The following is a 23,983-nucleotide window of genomic DNA, read 5'->3' on the forward strand; positions in this document are numbered from 1 at the left end:
GAGGTTATGGAGGCTTGTTCTTCCAGAGGAGCCCAGCTTGCCCCCTCCTGTGTAGGCAGGGTTCACAACCATTTCTAACCCCAGTTGTGAATTACTATAAAATTCAACTGAAGCCGGGCAGTGGTGGCACATACTTTTGATCCTAGCACTTGGGAGACAGAGGCAGGTGGATCTCTGGATAACCAAGGCTAAACAGAGAAACCTGTCTCAATAAACAAACAAACAAACAACAAACAAAACAACACCCTCCTCAACTAGACCAGTGCAGTCAACTAACTGCAAGCATTCAAGGGTGAAGATAGAGCACACTATCTTTGCACACCGAGAAACTAAGAACAGTGAGTGGCACCGAGCACGCCCAGGGCCCTGGGGTCCCAGCACGCAACAGGCTAAAGCTGCAGGGTCTTACGTGCAAGGCCAGCCTGGGGTACATAGAAAGACTCTGTCTCAAAACCAAACCAACTCCAAAAGGACACTGGGCATAGTGGCAGGCAGAGGGGCAGGGACACTTGGGCCCCACAGGTCACGGCAGCCTAGGTCCTGGAAGCAGGAAGCGTGGCAGCTCTAAAGCAGAGCTTTCTGTCCCAGGCCACAAGCACTGTGCCGTGGGAATGGACTGCCCGCCCTCCCCAGCAGTTCTGACCTGGAGGGTGGGAAGATCAATGAACACATGCCTGTCGAGCCGACCAGGCCTCATCAGAGCATTGTCCAGAACGTCAGCTCGATTGGTGGACGCCAAGACGATGACATGGTCTGTGGTACCCATTCCTGAGGGAACAGAGCAGATACAGTGGCCTTTAGAGTAGGGATCTCAACAGTGGATTTCCCCAGTGACTACCACCTTCAGGGCACAGCAGGGATAAGTAAAGGCCCAGGGGAGAAGACACCACATTCCTTCTGGACTGTGATGAGATGGAGACACCTTCCCAACAGCTTCCAATCAAAGTCATGCCAAAAGTGTGAAGTTGCTTGTTTTCCAACAACAGCAGTTGTCCTTGGCCACTCGTGGAGGCAGAACCAACCAAAGTCCCCTGGAGATGTAGGTAGCATCCCTGGAATCCATTTTCTTCCCGAGGAGCTATTGTTAGTTGCTGGGCAGCAGCCATCTTCCCTGGGTGGTATCTAAACACTTTATGTCTGGGTTTAGGCATGAGGTTTCTTGTCTAAAATGCTGAAAGTGGGGCTGGATAGAGGACTCGGGTTAAAAACCGTGCTCCTCTTGCAGAAGAGCCAGGGTTGGATCCTAGCACGCACATCTGGAGGCTCACAACCATCTTTAACTCCAGTTCCAGGGGATGTGATGCCTTCTGTTGATATCTATGGGCACTAGGCACACACACACACACACACACACACACACACACAAGCAAGATACTCATACATAAAAAGTAGTTCAGAAGCCACCCCAGATCCTGGACTATGACTGAGGAAGAAAACGAAAGAACAAAACAACAAACCCAAACACACACCATTTTTAGCCAGGTGTGGTGGCCACACCATCTTACTCTCAGCACCTAGGAAGCAGAGGCTGCAGGGTCTCTGGGAGTTCTAGGTCAGCCTGGTCTATATAGCAAGTTCCAGGACAGCCAAGACATAGACACCTCCCCCCTCAAAAAAACAAAACAAAACAAAATAAAAAAACCAACAACCCCCCAACCCAGAAATCTTTATAAGGAGGGCGAGGAGGGGTGGAGGAGTGTCCCCTGCAGGAAGCCATCACTCACTTCACAATCATCGCCCTGCACAGTCCAGGTGTGGGGTGCACACTGGAACACTAGCACTCCGGAGGCTGCAGGAGCTGAAGTTCCAGGCAATCCTCAGTCGAACACTGAGTTCAAGACTAGCCTAGAATACACGAGACTCTCAAAAATAGAAAGAAGGCGGTGGGGAGTGGAGGCAGAGGAACGCCCTAAAGCTCTCAAACCATCTAGGCTGGCTAGAAGGCTTATGTGTGGATGGAGGCAGAGTATACCCAAGAGGTGGGTAGTTAGGAAATGCCGCACAGAGACACGGGTCCCGGCAGCCTCCTGCTCTATGGACACCTGACAATGTCGACATGGCGTAACAGGGCATCTGTTAACACACAGCACCAATAAACAGCCATCCCCACAGAGTGGAGGCTCTCGGGTGCTCACGATTAACCCTTAGTCTGGGTTATGTGGGGGATGGAAAATGGCTCGCAGCAAGGCCAATGCTGCTATCTGGGGCACAAATAGTCACTAGTAATGTCAGCAAGCCTGGCATCACCCAGGCCTTGGTCCACAGTGACCCCACTTAAGGGTGCTAGCACTCTCAGTGGTGAGAGGACTCTACTGGTAGGGTGTGCCAACAGCCGAGTCCCAGGCTGTGTCTGACACGGCTCTGAGGAAATGCATCCTGCCAGTGTACAATGTGCTCTCTGCTCCTATGAAGATGCTGCCTAAATGCAATCAAAGCCATGACTGAGGCTGCCCTGGAACTCACACATACCCCCTGCCTTGCCTCCTGAGTGCTGGCATTAAAGACACCACCACCATGCCTGGCTACAAGGGCTCTAACCACTGAGCAACCTCTCAAGCCTGCTTTCTTCCTTTCGATTTCTGATACAACCCAGGATCTCATACATACAAGGCAAGAACTCTACACTCTGACAGTCACCAAGTCCTGCTAGGAATCTTCCCCTTTCTCCCCCTTTTGAAACAGGGTCTCACAATGTAGCTCTGGCTAGCCTGGAACTTGCTATACTGACACCTAACTTTGCTTCCTGAGTGCTGGGATTAACGATGTGTGTCACCATGCCTGGCCCTGCTAGGATTCTGTAATGACTCTTGTGTAGAATCCACGTTTACAGTACTCGTTTCCAAAACCATAAACTTGTGCATAGGCCATAACCGACCACACATGTTAAAGCCCTCTCTCTAAGGCTCCTGTGGCCAGGTGACCTCGTGGTAAGCAGGTGGGGAGCAGGGGCTGGCCTTAGGCGCACTTATCTAAGCATACAGTCCCACCCACGCCCGCAGCCCCTGTGCTGGGGCCTCCATGACTAGCATCTCTCAGGCCCATGCAGAGTTTCCCACGAGCAGCACAACGTCTGCTCAACCTCATCCTCCGCACTCCGATGAACACAAACTGCTCTTCCTGAGGAGGTGACAAAGACTAGTCTCAGGGCATCTGAAGGAGCCAGCACACACAGCTGTGAGCACAAAGAGACTTGTGAGTGCTGGGCCAACCTGACAAGCAACAGGCTCCTCAGCCAGCTCTGGGGACAAACAGCTATTATAGTAGTTCAGAGAAATTCAGCTCAGAAAAATGCCATGCTTTCTAGTAGATTCAACTCTTGAAAAAGGTGGCCTGTCTTTAACTGTGTGAGGTAACAAACCAGTTAACAGATTTTTAGTATAACTAGTTGAATATTAATGTTATGAAATCCATTTAAACCCTTATTTAAATAAAATATCTATGTGGGGCGGTGGTGGCGCACGCCTGTAATCCCAGCACTCTGGGAGGCAGAGGGAGGTGAATTTCTGAGTTCGAGGCCAGCCTGGTCTACAGAGTGAGTTCCAGGACAGCCAGGGCTACACAGAGAAACCCTGTCTCCCAAAACCAAATCCAAAAAACCAAAAATAAATAAATAAATAAAAATAAAATAAAAATAAATAAATAAATAAAATAAAATATCTCGGGGACTGAAGAGATGGTTAAGAGCACTGACTGCTCTTCCAAGGGTCCTGAGTTCAAATCCCGCAACCACATGGTGGCTCACAACCATGGTAATGAGATCTGACTCCCTCTTCTGGATTGTCTGACGACAGCTACAGTGTACTCACATATAACAAATAAACCTTTAAAAATAAATAAAATGAAATAAAATATCTCTGAGGTACAGGGCGGGGAAAGAGCCACAGGAGAAGGTTCGCTGGAGCCTCCTTCACGCCAAGGACGGCTGTGTTCAACTTCACTTCACTAATCACAGAGCCACAGCTGAGACCACAAAGACCTCCATGCCAGGTCCCCGGGCCCCAAGAGTTTGTAGCAGTCCTCTGCCTTTCACAGGGACTCCACCTAGGTCTCCCAAGGCAGTTAGTACTCCGGAAAAGCAACCCTGAGCACGTCTGTTGGTATTCGAAGCAGCTGTTGGGACCTCTGTTGCTCACAGTGGGCTCTGAACTAATATGCTGACAGACAGCTAGACAACCAAAGGGACAGAAAAGAGGAGGGCTGTGGGGCAGCTCTAGATGAACCTTCCTCATGGCATCTCCATCACGCAATCCCTTCTCTTCATCATTCTCAGACCCATCCTTTGCTGGAACAACTTTACAGTCATGAAATAATGTGCACCAGCCCATCTGATAACATGATAGCTAGGAGGTGAACTCTAATGTGCATGGTGATAGAGCAGCGTATACCTACACATGTGCACATGTGTGTAGGTATGTGCCTGTGTATGAATACCACAGAAGGACACCACATGTCCCCTGTCACTCTCCAGCTTTTAGTCCACCACAAAGGAAGCCAAGTTTTGTACAAACTGCCTTCCTTGAGGGTCATCATGCTACTGAACTGTTTCTACCAACTATAAGCTGTACCTGGACTTGAGGACACACCCCAGGCCTGGGCAGCACTGGTGCACACCTTTAACTCCAGCGTTCAGAAAGCAGAGGCAGGCAGATCCCTGTGAGTTGTAGGCCAGCTTGGTCTGCATATCAAGTTCTAGGCCAGCTAGAGTTACATAGTAAAGCCTTGTCTCAAAACTAAAACAAAAACCATAAACTGGGCATGGTAGCTCATGCATTTAATCCCAGCATGCAGGAGGCAGAGATAGGTGGAACTCTGAGTTCGAGGCCAGCCTGGTCAACAGAATAAGTCCCAAGACAGCCAGGGCTACACAGAGAAACCCTGTCTCAAAAAAACAAACAAGAAAACAAAAACAAAACCATGAGATTATAATTGGCAAATTTATGTTTTTAACTACAAAAATGTTCACAACAAATAAAATCAAAACAAGAGAGAGGGAGTGGGGGGAAGAGGGGAGGGCGCAGTTGGTAAATGCTCTTATGGCCAAGCCTTGACCCCCCAAGACCCACACAATAAAAATCAACATCTCCCCCACTGGGCTTCTCCATTACAAAGAAAAGCAACACCACTGAGGTCGGCCCAGCATCACACATTGGCACCTCTATAATACGAGAATCTCAACACCACACAACATCACACCATGCCCCCCTCCAAGGGCAGAGAGTCACACAACATAGAAACTGAGGGGATCACAGCCTGGGGGTCTCACTGCCCCCTTCCCCCTGCTGTCTCCACTCACAGTCCAGCCTGACTCCTGAATCTCACTGCAGATGAAGACAGTGCTGAACATGTGTGAAGTCCTGGATTTACTCCCCAGTATAAAAAAGGAAAAAGGACAGCTGAATTTCCTTTACACTCTATTTTATGTGTCTGAATGTTTTGCCTGCAATTATGTTCCGTGTACCATCTATCTGTGTGCCTGGAACCCACTGGTTACAAGGGCAGTGGATGCCACAGAACTGGAGTTGTGAATGGTTGTGAGCCATCATGTGGATGCTGGAGACCAGACCCAGGTCCTCTGGAGGAGCAACAAGTGCTCTTAACCACTGAGCCCTCTCCAGTTCCCAAGGCTGATGTGTTTTATTTTGTTTTGTTTCTGATGTGTTTGTAGCCCTGGCTGTCCTGGAACTCACTCTGTAGACCAGGCTGGCCTCAAACTCAGAAATCTGCCTGCCTCTGCCTCCCAGAGTACTGGAATTACAGGCGTGCGCCACCACCGCCCGGCAGCAGACTTTCTTAAAGGTAGCGAATTGATGGATAATCCTTAAAGTGACCTGCTATTAGATGTCAACATCTAGAATATTCTGTGTAATGTCCTCATCAGGGCAGGACTGGGCAGCAATACACAATAGTGACTCAAGAAAAATAATCCCCCTACCAGTGACACCCTAAGCGCTAGAGCAGAAAATGACCCGAGTCGTCTGCCCTAAAGCTATCCCCCTGACACAGTCTTTTCCTGGTGGACACGGTGTGGGGAGCATGCTGTGCACTGACCGTCCATCTCGACGAGGAGCTGGTTGAGGGTCTGTTCCTCTTCGGTGCTGGAGAACCCGGACATGGAGGTGGAGCGCTTCTTACCCACGGCGTCGATCTCGTCGATGTACACTATGCAGGGGGCCCTGGCTCGGGCCTCCTTGAAGAGGCTGCGCACTCGGGCGGCTCCCAGGCCTGAGGGACACAGGGACAAAACACAGACGGATAAAGGAAATCAAATCTATTTTTGGGCTCCAGCCAGGCGACATCTCCCACTAATGCTGACTCTCAGATGAACCAGAAGCAGTCAGCATCTAGACATGCTGGCCTCCCAAGTCACAGTGAAAGTGGAATCAAGGTACAGAACCACCAAGTTGATGGGGCCAAAGCTTATTTTGTGTCTTAAAATAGGTTTCTCTGTGTAGCCCTGGCTGTCCTGGAACTCACTCTATAGACCAGGCTGTCCTTGAACTCAGATCTCTTGTTTCTGTCTCCCAAGTTCCCAAGTGCTGGCTTAAAGACATGCGTATCACCACTACTCTGCTTGGACCAAAGCTGATTTTACCTTGGGCTGTTTGTCCTTCTCTGTTCCACTCAGATACTCATGTTAGGGAAGGTTATATGGAAGGCCACCCAGACACAGGCTAAGAACCTGCCCACACTTTCATCCCATACCTACCTCCAATGACCTCCACAAATTCTGGACCAGCCATTGCTAAGAAGGGCACCTGAGCCTCCGTGGCTACTGCCTTGGCCAACAGCGTCTTCCCACAACCAGGAGGCCCCAGCAACAGTGCACCCTTTGGAACCTTGGCACCGAGCTGAAGGAAACGCTCTGGGCTCTAGGCAGGAACAGACACGCGACACTCAGTACTCAGCATTTAACAGAGAAGGTTTTAAGTGACTTATATGAAGAGCAGCCTATAAGAGTCATGAAACAGCTATAGTTTCAGTGCGAACAGAAAAAAGCAAAAAGTTTCATATGGCCACAGTTCCAAAAGAAAAGATGGTCCAACTGAAGTGGACTATACTCTTCTCTTCTGACGGACAACTGCATACTGGCACTATTGGTTTACCAGGCACAGACACATACTTACAGTACCCACGAGACACCGAAGTCACCCGCAACCCATTCCATCCCACCCATGGAGCTCCAGTCTCACAGTGCAAGGGCCTGCTCACCACAGCCTTCCTTCCTGGGGAGAAGGCCTGTCAGCATCGCTCACCTCTCACTGGCTGACACAGCCTCACTCACCTTCAGGTAATCCACGAACTCTCGGACTTCCAACTTGGCTTCATGCATCCCCGCCACATCTTGGAAGCTGACCCCTTTCCCTGTCTTCCCGTCCACAATGGTGAAACGTGCCATTTTAAGCTGATTCTGTGCAGAAAGAGTCAGGGGATGAAGCTCTGCATCCCCAGCAAAACAGGGAAGCAGCAGCAGCTGCTATCTGCCTGACCTGACACAAGCCTCTCCATCCATCCTGGGTACAACTGCGTCCTCTTACAGCCCAGGAGGAGCAGCCCACAAGCCTGCGCTACTCCTGCAGTTATGAGACAACAGACCACTCCAAACACACAAGGGGAAATTCTTGGTTTGTATTGTTTATACTGGGAAGAAAGTCATATAGCAGCTTATCTTTTATAAATTAGAGCAGGAGAGATGTTTCAGTGGTTAAGGGCACTTGATATTCTTACGGAAGACTAGGTCAATTACTAGCACCCACATAGAGACAGTGTTCTCACAGACGTTGGTCTTCCAGATGAATTCCAGGAGATTTGATACTCTCTTCTATTCTGACCTCTGTGGGCAAGGAAGGAAGGAAGGAAGGAAGGAAGGAAGGAAGGAAAGGAGGAAAGAAGGAAAGAGGAAAGGAAAGGGGAAGAGAATAGAAGAAAAAAGAAAAGAAAAGAGAGAAGAGAAGAGAAGAGAAGAAAAGAAAAGAAAAGAAAAGAAAAGAAAAGAAAAGCCGGGCAGTGGTGGCGCACGCCTATAATCCCAGCACTTGGGAGGCAGAGGCAGGTGGATTTCTGAGTTCGAGGCCAGCCTGGTCTACAGAGTGAGTTCCAGGACAGCCAGGGCTACACAGAAAAACCCTGTCTCAAAAAAACCAAAAAAAAAAAAAAAAAAAAAAAAAAAAAAAAAAAAAAAGAAAGAAAGAAAGAAAGAAAGAAAGAAAGAAAAAAAGAAAAAAGAAAAAAGAAAAGAAAAGAAAAAAGATAAAACAGAAAAGAAGGAAAGGAAAGACAAGGCAAGCAGAACCGTCCTGGGGTAAGGAGCGCAGCCTCACAATGGTGGCGCATCCTCCTGGCATGTACAAGGCTCCAGGGTTAATTACCAACACCGCCCAAGAAGAAAAAGCCTTCTTTAGCTAAGGAAACAGAAATATGCTTGCATTCTCTGTGGAGTGACACCCCCAGGGTGGAAAAGGAGCTTCCTCCACCCCAGCCCAAACTCCGCCCCGGCCCAAACCTGAGAGATGGAGAGCACACTTTCTAAGGTATGGCCCGGGGCTGGGGGGTTCGTGGGGGTGGGGGAGTTTCCCCTGTTATGGCTATTCTTTAAGTTTCTTTTAATGTTTCTCTTATTGGCTAACAACAGAAACTAGGGACGGAGGGAGGGAGGGAGGGAGGGAGGAAGCACCACCCCCAGCTGATCAGGAACACAGAACACAGTTCCCTCTGCAGAGTCACCCAGTGGCCCCCATGTGAGGAAATGTTCTTTCACTAGCCCGGGTTGTCCCACTCTCCGGTCAGCTGATGGAGCAGGAGATGAGCTCCTACCTAGTCACTGTAAAAAGCTCATTTTCACCGGTTGGAAGTGGCACATGTCTTTTGTTTTGTTTTTCAAGACAGGGTTTCTCTGAACAGCTGTGGCTGTCCTAGAACTCACTCTGTAGACCAGGCTGGCCTCAAACTCAGAAATCCACCTGCCTCTGCCTCCCAAGTGCTAGGATTAAAGGCGTGCACTACCACTGCCACTGTCTTTAATCCCACCACTCTGGAGGCAGAGATAGGAGACTCTGAGTCTGAAGTTAGCCTGGGGACTTTTCCATAGACTACAGACTATCTGGGAGGATTCAAGCTCTTACACACCAACATCCAGAAGCACAACTTACGAAAGCACTGAATCCTCCTTCCCGTCCAGTCATCCCAGCCAGTCTGAAAACATACCACAGGATGGCCAAGCCCACTGCTGTCATCCCCAGGGCGTACAGGGCGCTGGGTAAAAGGGAAAGGCAGTTATGTTATGGGGTTAGAAGTCATTGTCAGGTAACTGATGGATTAAATAAAGCCTTAGTAGCCAGGACCTCTGAGTCTGAGTCATGCAGAATGTTTGCCTGTCCCACTGTGACTGACCTTCCTCTTCCACACAGGCTTTCAAGTATTTAGACCAAATGTGCAAAGGCTTACCTATTCTGCTACGTGACAGTGCCCAACAGAGAAGGTTCTTCTGTGGCTAACATCATAGTTTGCTATTTCAATTAGTAAACCAAAAACAAGAAAGACTTGACAGAATTAGGTTCTGTGATTAGGCTCTCAACACAGAAGGAAGAGGAGGACGCCATGCCGGACACTGTGCCCTGCGCTGCACCTCCCAGTCGTCTGCCTGTCAGCCTCAGGGTGGGACGGTTCAGCATCTGGGTTGTGCAGACTAGAGGAAGTCATTTTCAAAGGAGCACGTGTCAGGTACTGGCCTGCTACATCTCAGGTCATAAACCCACAGTAAACTTCTCTTTAGACATGGGCTTCCATCATTGTTGCTTTAGCAAGCCTATAGGCTTCATGGACTCTCACAATATTCCAAACAGTGCTAAGATGCTAAAGGCCCATAGTAAATAACTTCTATTTACTATGGGCCTTTCTATCCCTTCTGTTCTGTTTTCTTCTATAGAAAACAGCAACCTCAGTGTGCTTAGTTAAGAATTCCCACAGATGAGCCGGGCGTGGGGTGGCGCACACCTGTAATCCTAGTACTCTGGGAGGCAGAGGCAGGTGGATTTCTGAGTTCAAGGCCAGCATGGTCTACACAGTGAGTTCTAGGACAGCCAGGGCTATACAGAGAAACCCTGTCTCAAAAAACCAAAAATAAATAAATAAATAAATAAATAAATAAAAAGATTTCCCACAGACAGCTAAAGACAGCAAGAAGTGAACATGTCCACCCCTGCACTCTCACATTGCTGGAATCTTCCCTGGGGACCCAGTCAACCATCAGCAAGGGCAGCTCACGACGTGGTCTGGTCAGTGTGTCTCCATTGCAAAGTCAGGGTGGGTAGGTCAAGTCCACAGAACAACTAACGTACTTCCCAAAGAATCCTGTCCGCTTGTAGGACACGGGAATCCTGTCCTTGCTCTCAATGTTCAGTTCATCTTCGGCTGCTCGAAGCTTCTCTTCGAATTTGTCGATGTTTGCAACCTGCATCCGGTACATCAAGGCCAGCCTCTGGGGGCCAGAAGGAGAGTGGGCAGAGAGAGGGCAAAAGGTCAGTACTGAGCACTGGCACACGCTATGACAACAGTGCTTCAAAGAGGACACTTGGGAGAATGAATGGACTTCCATGCCTAACAAGTTCTAGTTTCCTCAAGTATGGCCTAGAATGACAATCTCATTTTCTGATGGAAACGCTTTGCACTAAATCAACCTTTGCCCTGCCACATGGGACTCCCCACAGGGACAGGCACCTGCAGAAGTCACAATCATCCCCATGGCCAATCTGGGTCACCAGTCTCAGGTGTCACCATTTTTGTTTCTGTTCTGTGAGACAATAATCTGGTGGCCAAGCAAGGCTAGTCTTGAATTCAAACTCCTCCTGAATGAACTGCCTGCCCTGTGTCCGTGCAGAGCTCAGGCTCTAACTGCAGGACGTAACTTGAGTCAACAACCACCGAGGGTGCCAGCCTGCCAGCCCTCCAGCCGCAGAGAAGCCTGCCCACTGCCATCGCTCAGGGGAGCTGGTGCAGGAGCCAGCAGTTAAGAATCTAAGTCCCATTTGCATTTCCTCCCTCTGCCCACGGATAAGCACGGAGCAGTCACACTTTCAGGATTACCTTTACGGGTCCTAGATGTTTGCCTGGGCTTTCCCAATACATCAAACCATTCCAACTCCCACATAGCTGCGCAAGGGAAAGGGTTGAAATGTCTCTCTTAACTATGCCAGACTCATGAACACAGAGTTTTTATTCAAAGCCTATGCAATCCACAGTGCTCTTGGACCTCCTGGAGCTGCCTTACCCAGGCACCTCAGCCCAGCAGAGCACTCTGCACCTCTGCTAAACCTTAGAGCTGGTGCTTCTTGTGCCGCCCCTCCATCTTTGTGGCTAGATGGCTTCAGCTTCTGTTTGACTGTGTGTGTTGATCCCATGTCCCTAGTTCTTACAAATTATCAGCACAGAGCTGACCTAACAGAACCTGCTAGGCCAGACGACATTTGCACCACCCACAAGCAGGTAAGAAGAATTGCGAGTTGTCTTGTTGGGGTACAGAACAGGTCTGTTGAAAGAAAATACACTATGCTGGAAGAACAGGCTCATTCCAGTCAGTAGAGACTGCAACTGGAGCCTGTGCCTAGAGTGTGGTGTGGCTACGAGGAACACGGAAGAGCAGGGTGACCACTCAGCATGTTTTCCCACCACCCAACTTCAAATAAAACATGAGAAGGAGATTAAAAAGAAAAATTCAGGGTCCGCTGGCTAAGTGTGATAGCACACACCTTTAGTGCCAGAACTTGGGAGGCAGAGGCAGCCTCATCTACATGAAAAGGTCCAGGCCTGCCAGAGATACATACTTAAGGCTCTACCTTTAAAAAGCACAAGCCGCTGGGCGGTGGTGGCGCACGCCTGTAATCCCAGCACTTGGGAGGCAGAGGCAGGTGGATTTCTGAGTTCGAGGCCAGCCTGGTCTACAGAGTGAGTTCCAGGACAGCAGCTAGGGCTACACAGAGAAACCCTGTCTCGAAAAAACCAAAAAAAAAAAAAAAAAAAAAAAAAAAAGCCAAAGCCAGGCGTGGTGGTGCACACTGTAATCCCAGCACTCTAGGAGGCAGAGGCAGGCAGATTGCTGAGTTCGAGGCCAGCCTGGTCTACAGAGTGAGTTCCAGGACAGCCAGGGCTATACACAAAAACCCTGTCTCGAAAAACAAAAACAAAAGCAAAAAGCACAAGCCAAACAAAAACGAGAGTCCCAATGAAGCCTATGCTCAAAGAGTTTCAAGGCTCACTCAGAAACAACCAGGAAAGAGGGACAGGAATTCCATCTTTTACTGTAATCAAAGCAACATCTTTGCCAACAACTTTCAGGACTTAGTAATGGTTACAGCACTGGGGGAGACGTAAGAGGGTCACTCTTAGAACAGAAGCAGAGTACGGGGAGACTCAGCTTCACCAGGCGGTCCTCTGAGGCAGTCTCCACAGCTTCAACTGACCACTCTCGCCCTAGCAGTGGGGCATTTCCCTGCTCTCTAACACCGAGCCTCCTGCTGGACCTGAATCCTCCCCCTATCCCATATTCCTCCAGGGCTCACAGCCCTCACTGTCTGAGTTCTAGCCCTTCAGTAACGGGTGTATGTGTGGCTCTCCCAGGCCTTCGTGACCTCCCTTCTGACTTCCCAGCCTGCACAGCACCCCTTCGGGGCTGCAGGGTCTCCTTTCCTCACCCCTGGTATCAGGTGATACTGTTTGGAATCAATTCTCACTTATTCTCTCACCTCTTCCCTCTGAGCTGCCATCCAAGCTGTCCTTCCTGCCCAACCCTACAGCAAGCCCTGTTCTGTACACATCTTGTTCAAGACAACCAGACAAGCCCAAGTTGAAGAGCTGACTGAAAAGGGGACACTCCCAATTTTCCCAGTCTCTCCAGTGTATTCGCCCTGACTCACAGGCCGCCCAAACACCACAGCTCCGGGATGAAGATAGACTTCTACCACATCGCTCTCCGGCACCACCTGCACACGCTGCACCTCGCCTTTAGCCAGCATCTCATTGACAAAGTCAGCCCAGGAAATGCTGCCCCCACTGGTACTGAGGGAGTTCAGCAGGCTCATTATGACGGCGATGATGAAGAGGGTGCGGAGCCTCTCTCGGTACATCTGGTCTTCCCGCTCTTTCCGTCTCCTCTCTTCTGAAGAACACAGGGAGAAGGCACATCAGGCGCAGGCCCAGGGGCTCTCACATGGGCAGGCTCTCCTTTCTATCTTCACCCTCAGGAATGCTCAGCACTGGAGGGAAGGGTCTGTGCCCTAATAAATCCTGAGGGGGTTTCAAGTTACCCTAGCCCCTTGCATGGTGGTGCACACCTTTAATCCCAGCACTGGGAGACAGAGGCAGGAGGATCTCCAGGAGTTCAAAGCCATCCTGGTCTATATAGAGAGCTCCAGGAGAGCCAGCACTAAACAGAGAGACCCTACTTCACTCCACCCTGAAAGGAGAGATACATTTGACAAATGCTACCCACATGTTGTCTGCAGGCATGGGGGACTTTATTCCCTGGAGTCACTTCTGAGGAAGTAGTGGTCCCACCACTAATGGCACGGAATAACTTTTTTTTAATCTTTTTTTTTTTTATTGAGTATCTTCTTCATTTACATTGCCAATGGTAAAACCTTTTCCAATTCCCCCCCTCCCAAACGGAATAACTTTTAAAGTCAAAAGTCTTCCGAGCAACACCATGCTGTTGCCTTGTAGAGAAGGTAGTGCGCTACAAGTCCAGAAAAGTGGTAGACACGGGCACTGAGATGCACGCTGAGATCTACACACCAGCACAGCAGCTGTAGCATGTGGAGACACAGGCACAGCCAGTGTAGACACGGGCACTGAGATGCACGCTGTGAACTATACACCAGCACAGCAGCTGCAGCATGTGGAGACACAGGCACAGCCAGTGTAAACACGGGCACTGAGATGCACGCTGTGAACTATACACCAGCACAGCAGCTGCAGCATGTGGAGACACAGGCACAGCCAGTGTAGACACGGGCACTGAGATGCACGCTGTGAACTACACACCAGCACAGCAGCTGCAGCATGTGGAGACACAGGCACAGCCAGTGTAGACACGGGCACTGAGATGCACGCTGTGAACTATACACCAGCACAGCAGCTGCAGCATGTGGAGACACGGGCACAGCCAGTGTAGACACGGGCACTGAGATGCACGCTGAGATTACACACCAGCACAGCAGCTGCAGCATGTGGAGACACAGGCACAGCCAGTGTAGACACGGGCACTGAGATGCACGCTGAGATTACACACCAGCACAGCAGTTGCAGCACGTGGAGACATGGGTATAGCCTGTGTGTAGACACAGGCACTGAGATGCACACTGAGACTGCACACTGAGATTACACACCAGCACAGCAGCTGCAGCATGTGGAGACACCGGCACAGCCAGTACTTGCTCCTACCTACCCCAGAAGTTAACATCTTACTCATCCACTGAAGAGTTCAAGTCTCTCTCTACCCAAACTTATTTACTGAAATGAGTAATATTTAAAAGTGAGTTGAGGGGGCTGGAGAGGTGGCTCAGTGGTTAAGAGCACTGACTGCTCTTCCAGAGGTCCTGAGTTCAATTCCCAGCAACCACATGGAGGCTCACACCATCTGTAATGAGATCTGACGCCCTCTTCTGGAGGGTCTGAAGGGAGCAACTGTGTGCTCATGTACATAAAACAAACTTTAAAAAAGATTTAAAAAAATTAAAATAAAAATAAGTTGATAGCAAGTGTAGTGGCTTCGGCCTTCAATCCCAGCACTTGGAAGGCAGAAGGATGCAGAGCCCTGTACTCTCTATCAGCAGCAGCACGCACAGGGCATGAAGTATGAATAGCACCAACACTTGGGAGGAAATGAGGAATGGATCTATGCGTGTTCCAGCCAGCAAGAGCTAATGGTGAGACCCTGTGTCTAAAAACAAACCCAAAACCAAAACTCACACTCATACATGCATCACACGCACTCTCACACACACACACAGACCGCGCGGGGATTGGCAAGAAAGCTCAGCAAGTAAGGACATCTGCTGTAAAGCCTTGTAACATGGACCCACAAGGTGGATGGACAGAACCAGCTCCCATAAGGTGTTTCCAATTTCCACAAACACACTGTGCCATGCATGCCCCTGATCTGTAATATACAAATAAATAAATATAACAGAATTTAGAGCACAGGGCAAGAGACACGGTTCAGTGATTCAAAGGACTGGCTGCCCTCCCAAGGCCCCAGCACCACACGTCAGTTCACAGCCATGGTGCTCAAGTTACAGTCATCTCCACTGCTGGCACTGCATGCATATGGTACACTGGCATACATGCAGACAAAACACCCATACACAATAACTAAAGATGAGCCGGACAGTGGTGGTGCACGCCTATAATCCCAGCTCTCTGGGAGGCAGAGGCATGGCTGCGTCTACCTGCAAGGCCAGGCATGGCTGCGTCTACCTGCAAGGCCAGGCATGGCTGCGTCTACCTGCAAGCCCAGCGCGGAGGAGTAGAAGGAGGGGCTTGGGAGCTGGAGAGTTGGCTCAACATTTAAAAGCACTGGTTGCTCTCCTAGGAGACACAGATTCAATCCCAGCACCCACATGGCAGCTCACAACTGTTTGTAACTCCAGTCCTGTGCAACCTGATGTACTTATACAGATACACATGCAGGCAAGAACCAATCAATGATCATAAAATAAAAATAGATTATTTGTGTGTGTGCGTGTGTGAGTGTGTGTGTGTGTGTGTGTGTATGTATGTATATATAATTTACTATAATATATAGTATGAAGTTCTCAAAAATAAATAAAAACAAAGATTTTTAAAAATCAAAATAAAAGGCTTGAGAGATGGCTCAGTGCTTAAGAGTACTGGCTCCTCTTCTAGAGGACCGAGATTCAATTCCCAGCACCCACAAGGCAGCTCACAACTACTGTAACTCAAGTACCAGGGATCTAACATCTTCACACAGACAAATGCATACAAAACACGAATGCCATAAAACTTTAAAAAATTTTTAAATTAAATTAAAAAATATTAAAACAAGCCCGGAGAGATGGCTCAGCGGTTAAGAGCAGTGACTGTTCTTCCGAAGGTCCTGAGTTCAATTCCCAGCAACCACATGGTGGCTCACAACCATCTGTAATGGGATCTGATGCCCTCCTCTGGTGTGTAGGTATGTATGCAGGAAGAATAATCATAAACATAAATAAAACTTTAAAAAATAAAATTAAGACAAATCTTTTCTCTTTCTCTCTCTGTATGTATGTATACACACACACACACACACACACACACATACACAACAGGAAGCCTGCCCCGAGGCAGGAGGACCAGCGTGAGTCCCTCGGATGCTGAAGGCTGTGTGAGGCCGGATGTGCACAGTACAGTGCTCGCCTAACTTGACTCCCAATACTGCATAAAACCTCATTTGGCCAGAGGTGGTGGTGCACACCTTTAATCCTACCATTCAGGAGGCAGAGGCAGGACTGATCTCTGTGATCTCTTTGAGGCTAGACTGACCTACAGAGAGTTCCAGGACAGCCAGGGAGGGACAGAGAAACAAAAATAACATAAAACCAAAAAAACAACAACAACAACAAAAAAAAACAAAAACAAAACCCACAAAACCCAAAATCAGTTTCTTAAGACACTCCAGCAGTCCAGTTCAAACTTCATCTCTTCCTGCTTCACACTCCTGGATGAGTCTCAGCTCCAGAAAGGCGAGGCCTAAGATGTGAGGACTGGAGGCTGGGACCTGGGACCGGGCAGCATTAGCTATGAATGCTGGAGATCCTGCCCCTGCAGACCTGCTCCGCTCACTGTCCTGTCCTCATGTAAAATACCCGGGAACAGTGAAAACACTGACCCGTGGGGCTGGGGGGCTGGGCTCACCAAGGTCCCCACTCCCAGGACACAGGGTAGATCTAAGAGTGCAGAGTCACAGAAACTCTGCCTTCAGACATGGCTGACTGTGACAGAGGGACATAGGTGTCCACAGAGGCATCTCCAAAATACAACAAAGGACTCAATAATCACAGAAGTAGGGCAGTTCACACGGGGACAGGCCCTCAACTGTGTCTTTCTTTCTCAATAAGCCTCGCCCTGCTAAGAAGAGAGCACAGGAGGGACACAGGAGGGACAGGCAGGTCCGGGCACGAGGTACACATACCTTCATCATCTTCAGGGGCCTTGCCTTTCGGTTTGTCATTGTCTTTATTCTTCTGTTTCATTCTTGAGGTGTTAAAATACAAAGTGCTACCTATAATAAAGAAGAAAAATACCAAGTTGCACACGAAAGTAGTATGTACACAAATAACATCACAACGGAAACTCCAAGCTAGCTCTGCTCTGAGAGTCGCTGCATCGGAGATATTACAGCATTTCCTTCTACGCATTGACACTATTACAGCATCTGCTAATGACAGAATAATGCACAGAGACAGTTATCTTTGCTATTTAAACTGGATAGCTAGTGGCTGGAACATACTTCTCTTGCAAGAGTACTCCAAGTTTGGAAGATCACAGTCACCTGTAACTCTAGCTCCAAAAAAATCCAACACCCTCTTCGGGCCTCTGTGAGCACCTGGATATGGACACACACACACACACACACACACACACACACACACAGAGAGAGAGAGAGAGAGAGAGAGAGTTTTAAAACTTTAAAAAAGCAAAATGGAGCTGGGGAGATGGCTCAGCAATTAAGAGCACTTGCTTTTGCAGAAGACCTGGGGTTCAGTTCCCAGCACCCGCATAACTGCTTCCGGTTATGCATCCATAGCCTCAGTTCCAGGGGATCCGACGCTCTCTTCTGCCTGCTCAGGGCAGCGAGCACACATGCGGCACACACACAAACATGGAGGCAGAACACACACGTAACAAAAGTAAACCTAGATAATGTTTTAAAGTAAAACAATAAACTGGCTAGCCAGGTACAGCAGCCCATGCCTGCGCCACAGCACTCGAGGCCGAGGCCGAGGCTTGAACTCAAGGCTGCCTGGGCTACAAAGTAAGCTGTACCCAAGCCTGAGCTACATGAGACTGTCTCCAAAAAGGGGGAAAAAAACAAAAAAACAAAACAACAAAAAAAAAACCCCCACATAGACACACACACACACATACACACACACAAAGTTACAGACGTGAGTTTGAAAACGAGTTAATTGGGAATGATTTAAGTGAATTTAAACAGATAAATGGCACAATGGTGCTAACACAATGTGGTGACAGCAGCAGCCCAGTTGCCGTTGACAAGGACAGGCTAGCAGAAGGTGCATGCACACCAGAGAAGGCCTGACCTTGTCCAAAGTCTCAACAGATCAGAGGGAAAAATCACCATGACATCAAATCTGATTCTTTTCTAAAAAATAAAATTGCTTTAGCCAGGTGTGGTAGCGTACACCCTCAGCACTTGGGAGGGACAGGCAGGCAGATCTCTTGAGTTTGAGGTTAGCCTGGTCTACAAAGCAAGTTCCAGGAGAGCCAGGGCTACACAGAGAAACCCTGTTACAGATTTAAAAAACAAACAAACAAACAAAAAAAAAACAAAAGAAAAAAACCAAAAAATTAAAAATTAATTTAAAGAAACTAAAAAGCAAGTATTTTTATATTTTGCCTGGCTGTCCGTGTACGCACCATGTGCACACCTGTTCCTATGGAAGTCAGAATCCAGAGTCACACATCGGTGTGAGCTGCCTGATGTGGGTGCTGGGAATTGAACTCAGGTCTTCTGGAAGAGCAGTAAGAGTTCTTTACCTATGAGCCACAGTTCCAGACCCAAGTCTAATTTTCTTCATAAAGACATTAGCAGACTGTCAAGTATGGTGGCGTATGCCTTCAATCCCAGCACTTGGGAGGCAGAGGCAGGCAGATTTCTGTAAGTTTAAGGCCAGCCTGGTCTACAGAGTGAGTTCTAGGGCAGCCAGAGCTATGCAGAGAAACCCTGACTCAAAAACAAGAAATCAAACAAATACTCAGAAGCAAAGCTGCCTTCATTTCCATTAGAAGGCAACACTGAAGTTTTGGCATGTGAGGTGCATTATGAGCCCAATTCACATCAGTCACGGAGCATGGGAAGAAATTCAAATAAAACTCAGCAGGTGATCCCACTCCCAACACAGGCTGTTCAAGTTAGGGTTGAGGCATTCCACGGTTCCCCATTCCAACTGCGGAAAAATGGAGTTAAATTATGGTACAAACCCGAATGTCCTCTGAGCTAAAGCAGAGAGTCTGTAGAATTTTAATCCCAGAATTGGGAGGCAGAGGCAAGACCTGAGTTTGAGGAGAGCCTGGTCTACAGAGTGAGTTCCAGAACAGCCAGGGCTACAGAGAGAAACTGTCTCATAGTAAATAATTAGAAACCCTGTCTCATAATAAGTAAAAAATGTATTTATTTGCTTGTGTTAAAAAGCAATCCAGAGCCGGGCGGTCATGGCGCATGCCTGTAATCCCAGCACTCTGGGAGGCAGAGGCAGGCAGATTTCTAAGTTTGAGGCCAGCCTGGTCTACAGAGTGAGTTCCAGGACAGCCAGGGCTATACAGAGAAACCCTGTCTCGAAAAAAAACTAAATCCAAAAATCTCCCAAAAAAACAAAAAACCAAAAAAAAAAAAAGCAATCCAGAAAGAACAACAGCAACAACAATGAAAGACAACTTACTGTTTTATTTAGTTTTTAAGATGAAATTATTTTTCTGTGTGGGTGTTTTGCACATAAGTCTGTATACCGTGTGTGGGGCGCTTGTGAAGGCCAGAAAAAGGGATTGGATCCTCTGGAGTAAGCATTATGGATGGTTGTGAGCCACATGTGGGTTCTGGGAACCCAACCTGGTTCCTCTGGAAGGGTGGCTCTTAACTGCTGAGCCATCTCACTAGTCCACACTACTTAGGCTTGTAAAGGAGGGCTAATAACACGGTTCAAGAGGCAGAGGGGTGGCGGCCAAGCTTTATGACCTCAATGTAATTCCTGGAACCCACAGGGAGTGTCCCTGCGCGCTACTCACTCTCTCTCTCTCTCTCTCTCTCATGCTGACACACACACACACAGAGCGAGAGCAAGAGAGAGAGAGAGAGATACTTTACTTAAAGTGAGCAAAAAGATGTCTAGGCCTGGTAGCCCACGCCTGTAATCCCAACACTTGGAAGGTGAAGACCGGAGGATTCTAAATTCAAGGCCAGTCTGGACTGCAGATTAATACCTTGTCTTAAGAAGACAAAAACAAACAAACCACAGCAACACCAAACTGCCAACCCCGGGCGAGGAGTGGGGTCCGATGCAATGTCCTCCCGCTGGGAAGGGACAGGCAGGATGATCAAGGAGTGCTCAGAGCCCCCATCTATATACTTCATTTCCAATTATCCCAGGTCTAACGGGCTCAAAACAGAAAGAACCAGAGGTTACAGTGAAAACAGAGCTTAGTTGTTAGAGTGCCTGAGCACCACCCACCAAGTCCTGACTTCAACCCCTAGCTTCATATGACACGGGACAGAGTGGCACATACCTGAAACCTCGGGACTGAAGAGGGTCAGAGGGCCAGGTGTTTTGTTTTTTAAAAGAACCCAAAGTACTCTTAGTGGCTGTTCCTAGTCTTCTGGTCAGTGTCAAACTAGGGACGTTCTCCTAGGTCACTTGTCACCTGCCAAGGGGCCTCCACTCTTAGACTACAGTGCATGCACAGACTGAGATGGTGGATTCTGCTGCACACCTGTTCTGACCAGCATGGCCGTCTGCTCCTAGGACACTCTGCTGACCAGCAGGCAAGCACTGCTCACAGCTACAAGTGCTGTGCTCTCGGGCAACCCAAAACCTTTTGGGTTTTTTTTGGGGGGAGGTAGGGGCCAGCAGGGTTTCATTAGCTAGTTCTGGCTGGCCCCCAAGTGGCAGCCCCCTGTTTCAGTGCTGGGATTACAGGCATATAAGACCATAGACCTCTTCCACTGTGCTCTTATAGGACTCCAATAAAACCTGTGTCCACCAGAAAGGGAGCATGCAATGCATATATACACACCTGAGAGCTGCCACAGTGTCACTGCATTTGGAACTACATGCTGTTTCAGTAATAATCCGCTAATACCTCCAAAGCTAGGGGTCAGTATTCGCAATAGCAAGCTCTGTAAAAAAAGAAAAAGACTGCGGTAACACTAAGATCACACACCACACCAACACAGGTCTGGAGATACGGACCAAGGCCCTTGCCTAGCATGCAGAGGGCTGTGATTTGATCCCCAGTACTCCTCAGGACTGAGTAGAGTGGCACATGCATGGAATCCCAGCACTTGGGAGGGGATGCAGGAGAGTCAGAAGTTCAAAGTCATCCTCAACTATACACATTAACTCCGGTCAAGTGTTTATTTATTTCTCCCTTTGTCTCTTTGTGAGACAGGGTCTGACCTCAAACTCAGTGATCCTCCTGCATCCTCCCAAGTACTGAGATTATAAACATGAGCTACCAACAGAGAGCTTGTTGCTTTTTCAGTTTTGTCATTTGTAACTGCTTCAGATAGTTCAGGCTGGCCTGAATTTACTACGTAGCTGAGGATGGCTTTGAAATGCTGACCTTCCACCTCTCCCTCCCAAGTATTAGTATTACAGGTGTTCTCCACAGTTGGTTTAGCCTTTTCTATTCTTCCCCCAGCCCCCAAGTCAGGGTCTTACTACATAGCCCTGGCTAGCCTTCCGTGGAACTTTAGATATAGATCAAGATGGCCTTGAATTCAGAGATCTACCCGCCTCTGCTCCTGCGTGCTGGGATTAAAGATGTCCACCATCATGACCCACCGACCTTTAAATATGAAGATCAACTATCCAATTTGACATTTTCTGCTTCTTGGTACAGTGAGGGCTAAGAACTGGAACCCTGTCATCACTGGGAAGGCCATTCGTACCTTCTCAGAGCAGCACTCCCAGCAGCGTCTCTACCCTGGAGAAGCTGGGTGGTCGCCACAGGTGGGGCCTGTCCCTCTACTGAGGCGGCCATGATGTGAACTAGAGAAGTACAACTCATCCCACGAGCATCGGCAATGCCTCTTGTCCCTCGGGTTGCTTAGCCCCGATGACCGGGGCATCTATGTCAATTTCAACGCCCTGAAGGGACTCATATCCACGATCCACGCCATAACACACTGGGCCTCCTGGAAGACCCACAGGATGGCAATGGAGCTGCCTGGCACTGCCAAGGCTGTGGGTGACTTCATACCAGAGCTAAAGAGGAAAGAGGCTTACTGGCACAATCAGCCACACCCAATGTCTGTCCTATCACCTGGAGAAAGCTGCCAATCGTACAAAATCGAGAAGGTGGTGAAGCACTCCTACAGGGCACCCTGGGCTACACTGGAGCTCCAATCATCTCCTGAGCCTTTGCCAGTGACACCCACTTTAATACTGTGACACCCACTTTAATACTGTGACACTCCGTCTTTAATACTGAGGCTGTCAATCCATACAACTACTACTCTGTCAAATTCACTCACTCATGCAGCAAACCTGACTACACCAACATGGTGGTGGACCTCGTGATCTATCCCGCCTTCAGGGAGTGACAGTTCTGGACCACTGATTCCGGAAAGAGCACGAGAGGCTGTGAGAGGCCCTCCACTGCTGAGGAGTCAGGGGTCCCATGGACTTATGGAGAATTCCCCCCTTCAGTTTCTATCCTAGACCTGCCTCCCAAGAAGTGACAGGGGCCAAGGGAGTGTGTCAATCAACTCTACCAATGAATTTCACTGTACTCAGCCAAAAACAAAGAAACAACAAAAGCCAATAACTTTCAGCCACAGACTGAGGATCTCACCAAGACCAATTTCAGTCTCCAATTCACACTCTTCCTGGCTTCATTCTATCAGTAAATACTGAAATTGCAAGGGTGCATTACCTTGCCCTGCTTTAAATAAACAAACAAACAAACAAACAAATAAATAAAGTTCAAGTGCATATTTATCTGTAATATTTACACTGCTCTGAAATGTGACCATTTGGAAGTTTTAAGATAAGATCAAGCCAGGCAGTGGTGGCGCATGCCTTTAAGCCCAGCACTTGGGAGGCAGAGGCAGGCGGATATTAGGGTTCGAGGCCAGACTTGTCTACAGAGAAAACCTGTCTCGAAAATTGAAATAAAAAAAAAAAAGATAAGATCATAACCTCATCAGGCCGAGATGGGGGCCTTCATGTAGGCCTTCCCACGTGGACCTCAAGGAATTTCACAAACTACACCGACTACATATGTAGCTACATGTTTTCCGCTCATGAGCCTCCTACAGTTCTAAAGCAACAATTACTTTCCCGAATGCACTGTAATTCATCCTAATGGAACTGGTCCAGGCGAGCCAATCCTAACGCTACGCCAGACACTAGTGACATCACCCAGGATGGTGGCCCACACCTGTAGCCCCCAGGTATCCCGAAGTTGCGAGCAAAAGGATCAGGCGTTCGAGAGCTGCTCTCTGACTACACATAAAATCCTGCCTCAAAAAAACCAAAACAAAACAAAACAGAAAAGAAAGAAACAGGTGGATAGGACTCAGTGTCAAACCGCCAGGGACTGCGGTACGAGGCGTTCTCTCACACACGCTAGCGATAGAAGATCCACCCGAGGCGATGCTACCTCCGCCCCGGGGAGCCCGCATCAGCCCTCGTGCTGCACCTCGCGGGGCGCACTTCCAGTCCGCGCGGACCCGCCGCACCCGCCGCCGCCGCCGCACCCGCCGCACCCGGGCTCCGAGCGGGTTACCTGGGGCGCGGGGCCTCCAGCCGCAGCCAGACCAGCCGGAGTCCCGCGGACCACGTACGGCCGCCTGCTCCCAGCCCCGGACGAGAGGCCTGGGCCCCTGCCGGAGAGCAGGCCCCACAGCCGTCGGGGCCCAGGCTCCGGGCTGTGGCGGAGGGCGCGAAGCAGCAGCAAGGCGGCCGCCATGGTGCCGAGAGCGGCGCCTGCGCGGTGGTGCTCCGGCCGCCCTAACGGACAGGTTTTGAGGGCG

The 23,983-nt window shown here is 49.1% G+C and overlaps 1 protein-coding gene across 2 annotated transcripts in view; it reads right to left on the reverse strand.

Annotated features, from left to right (window-relative positions):
* Spg7 (SPG7 matrix AAA peptidase subunit, paraplegin) overlaps window positions 1-23,978 on the reverse strand; it is a 33,252-nt gene extending 9,274 nt beyond the window's left edge. The window contains exons 1-10 of one of the 2 annotated variants that reach the window (XM_052166379.1): window positions 23,737-23,978; window positions 21,019-21,121; window positions 17,180-17,269; window positions 12,906-13,144; window positions 10,335-10,474; window positions 9,147-9,249; window positions 7,283-7,408; window positions 6,707-6,869; window positions 6,049-6,222; window positions 644-768 (exon numbers count right to left, since the gene is read on the reverse strand). In XM_052166379.1, the coding sequence (XP_052022339.1) occupies window positions 644-768; window positions 6,049-6,222; window positions 6,707-6,869; window positions 7,283-7,408; window positions 9,147-9,249; window positions 10,335-10,474; window positions 12,906-13,144; window positions 17,180-17,269; window positions 21,019-21,121; window positions 23,737-23,919 (1,446 nt within the window). In that variant the 5' untranslated portion in view covers window positions 23,920-23,978. Of the gene's footprint in view, window positions 1-643; window positions 769-6,048; window positions 6,223-6,706; window positions 6,870-7,282; window positions 7,409-9,146; window positions 9,250-10,334; window positions 10,475-12,905; window positions 13,148-17,179; window positions 17,270-21,018; window positions 21,122-23,736 lie in introns of both variants that reach the window. The other variant, XM_052166378.1, reaches the window with a different exon arrangement.
* Between the last annotated feature and the right edge of the window lie 5 nt (window positions 23,979-23,983).

This window comes from Apodemus sylvaticus, chromosome 21 (genome assembly GCF_947179515.1).
Source record: "Apodemus sylvaticus chromosome 21, mApoSyl1.1, whole genome shotgun sequence".
Taxonomy (NCBI): Eukaryota; Metazoa; Chordata; class Mammalia; order Rodentia; family Muridae; genus Apodemus; species Apodemus sylvaticus.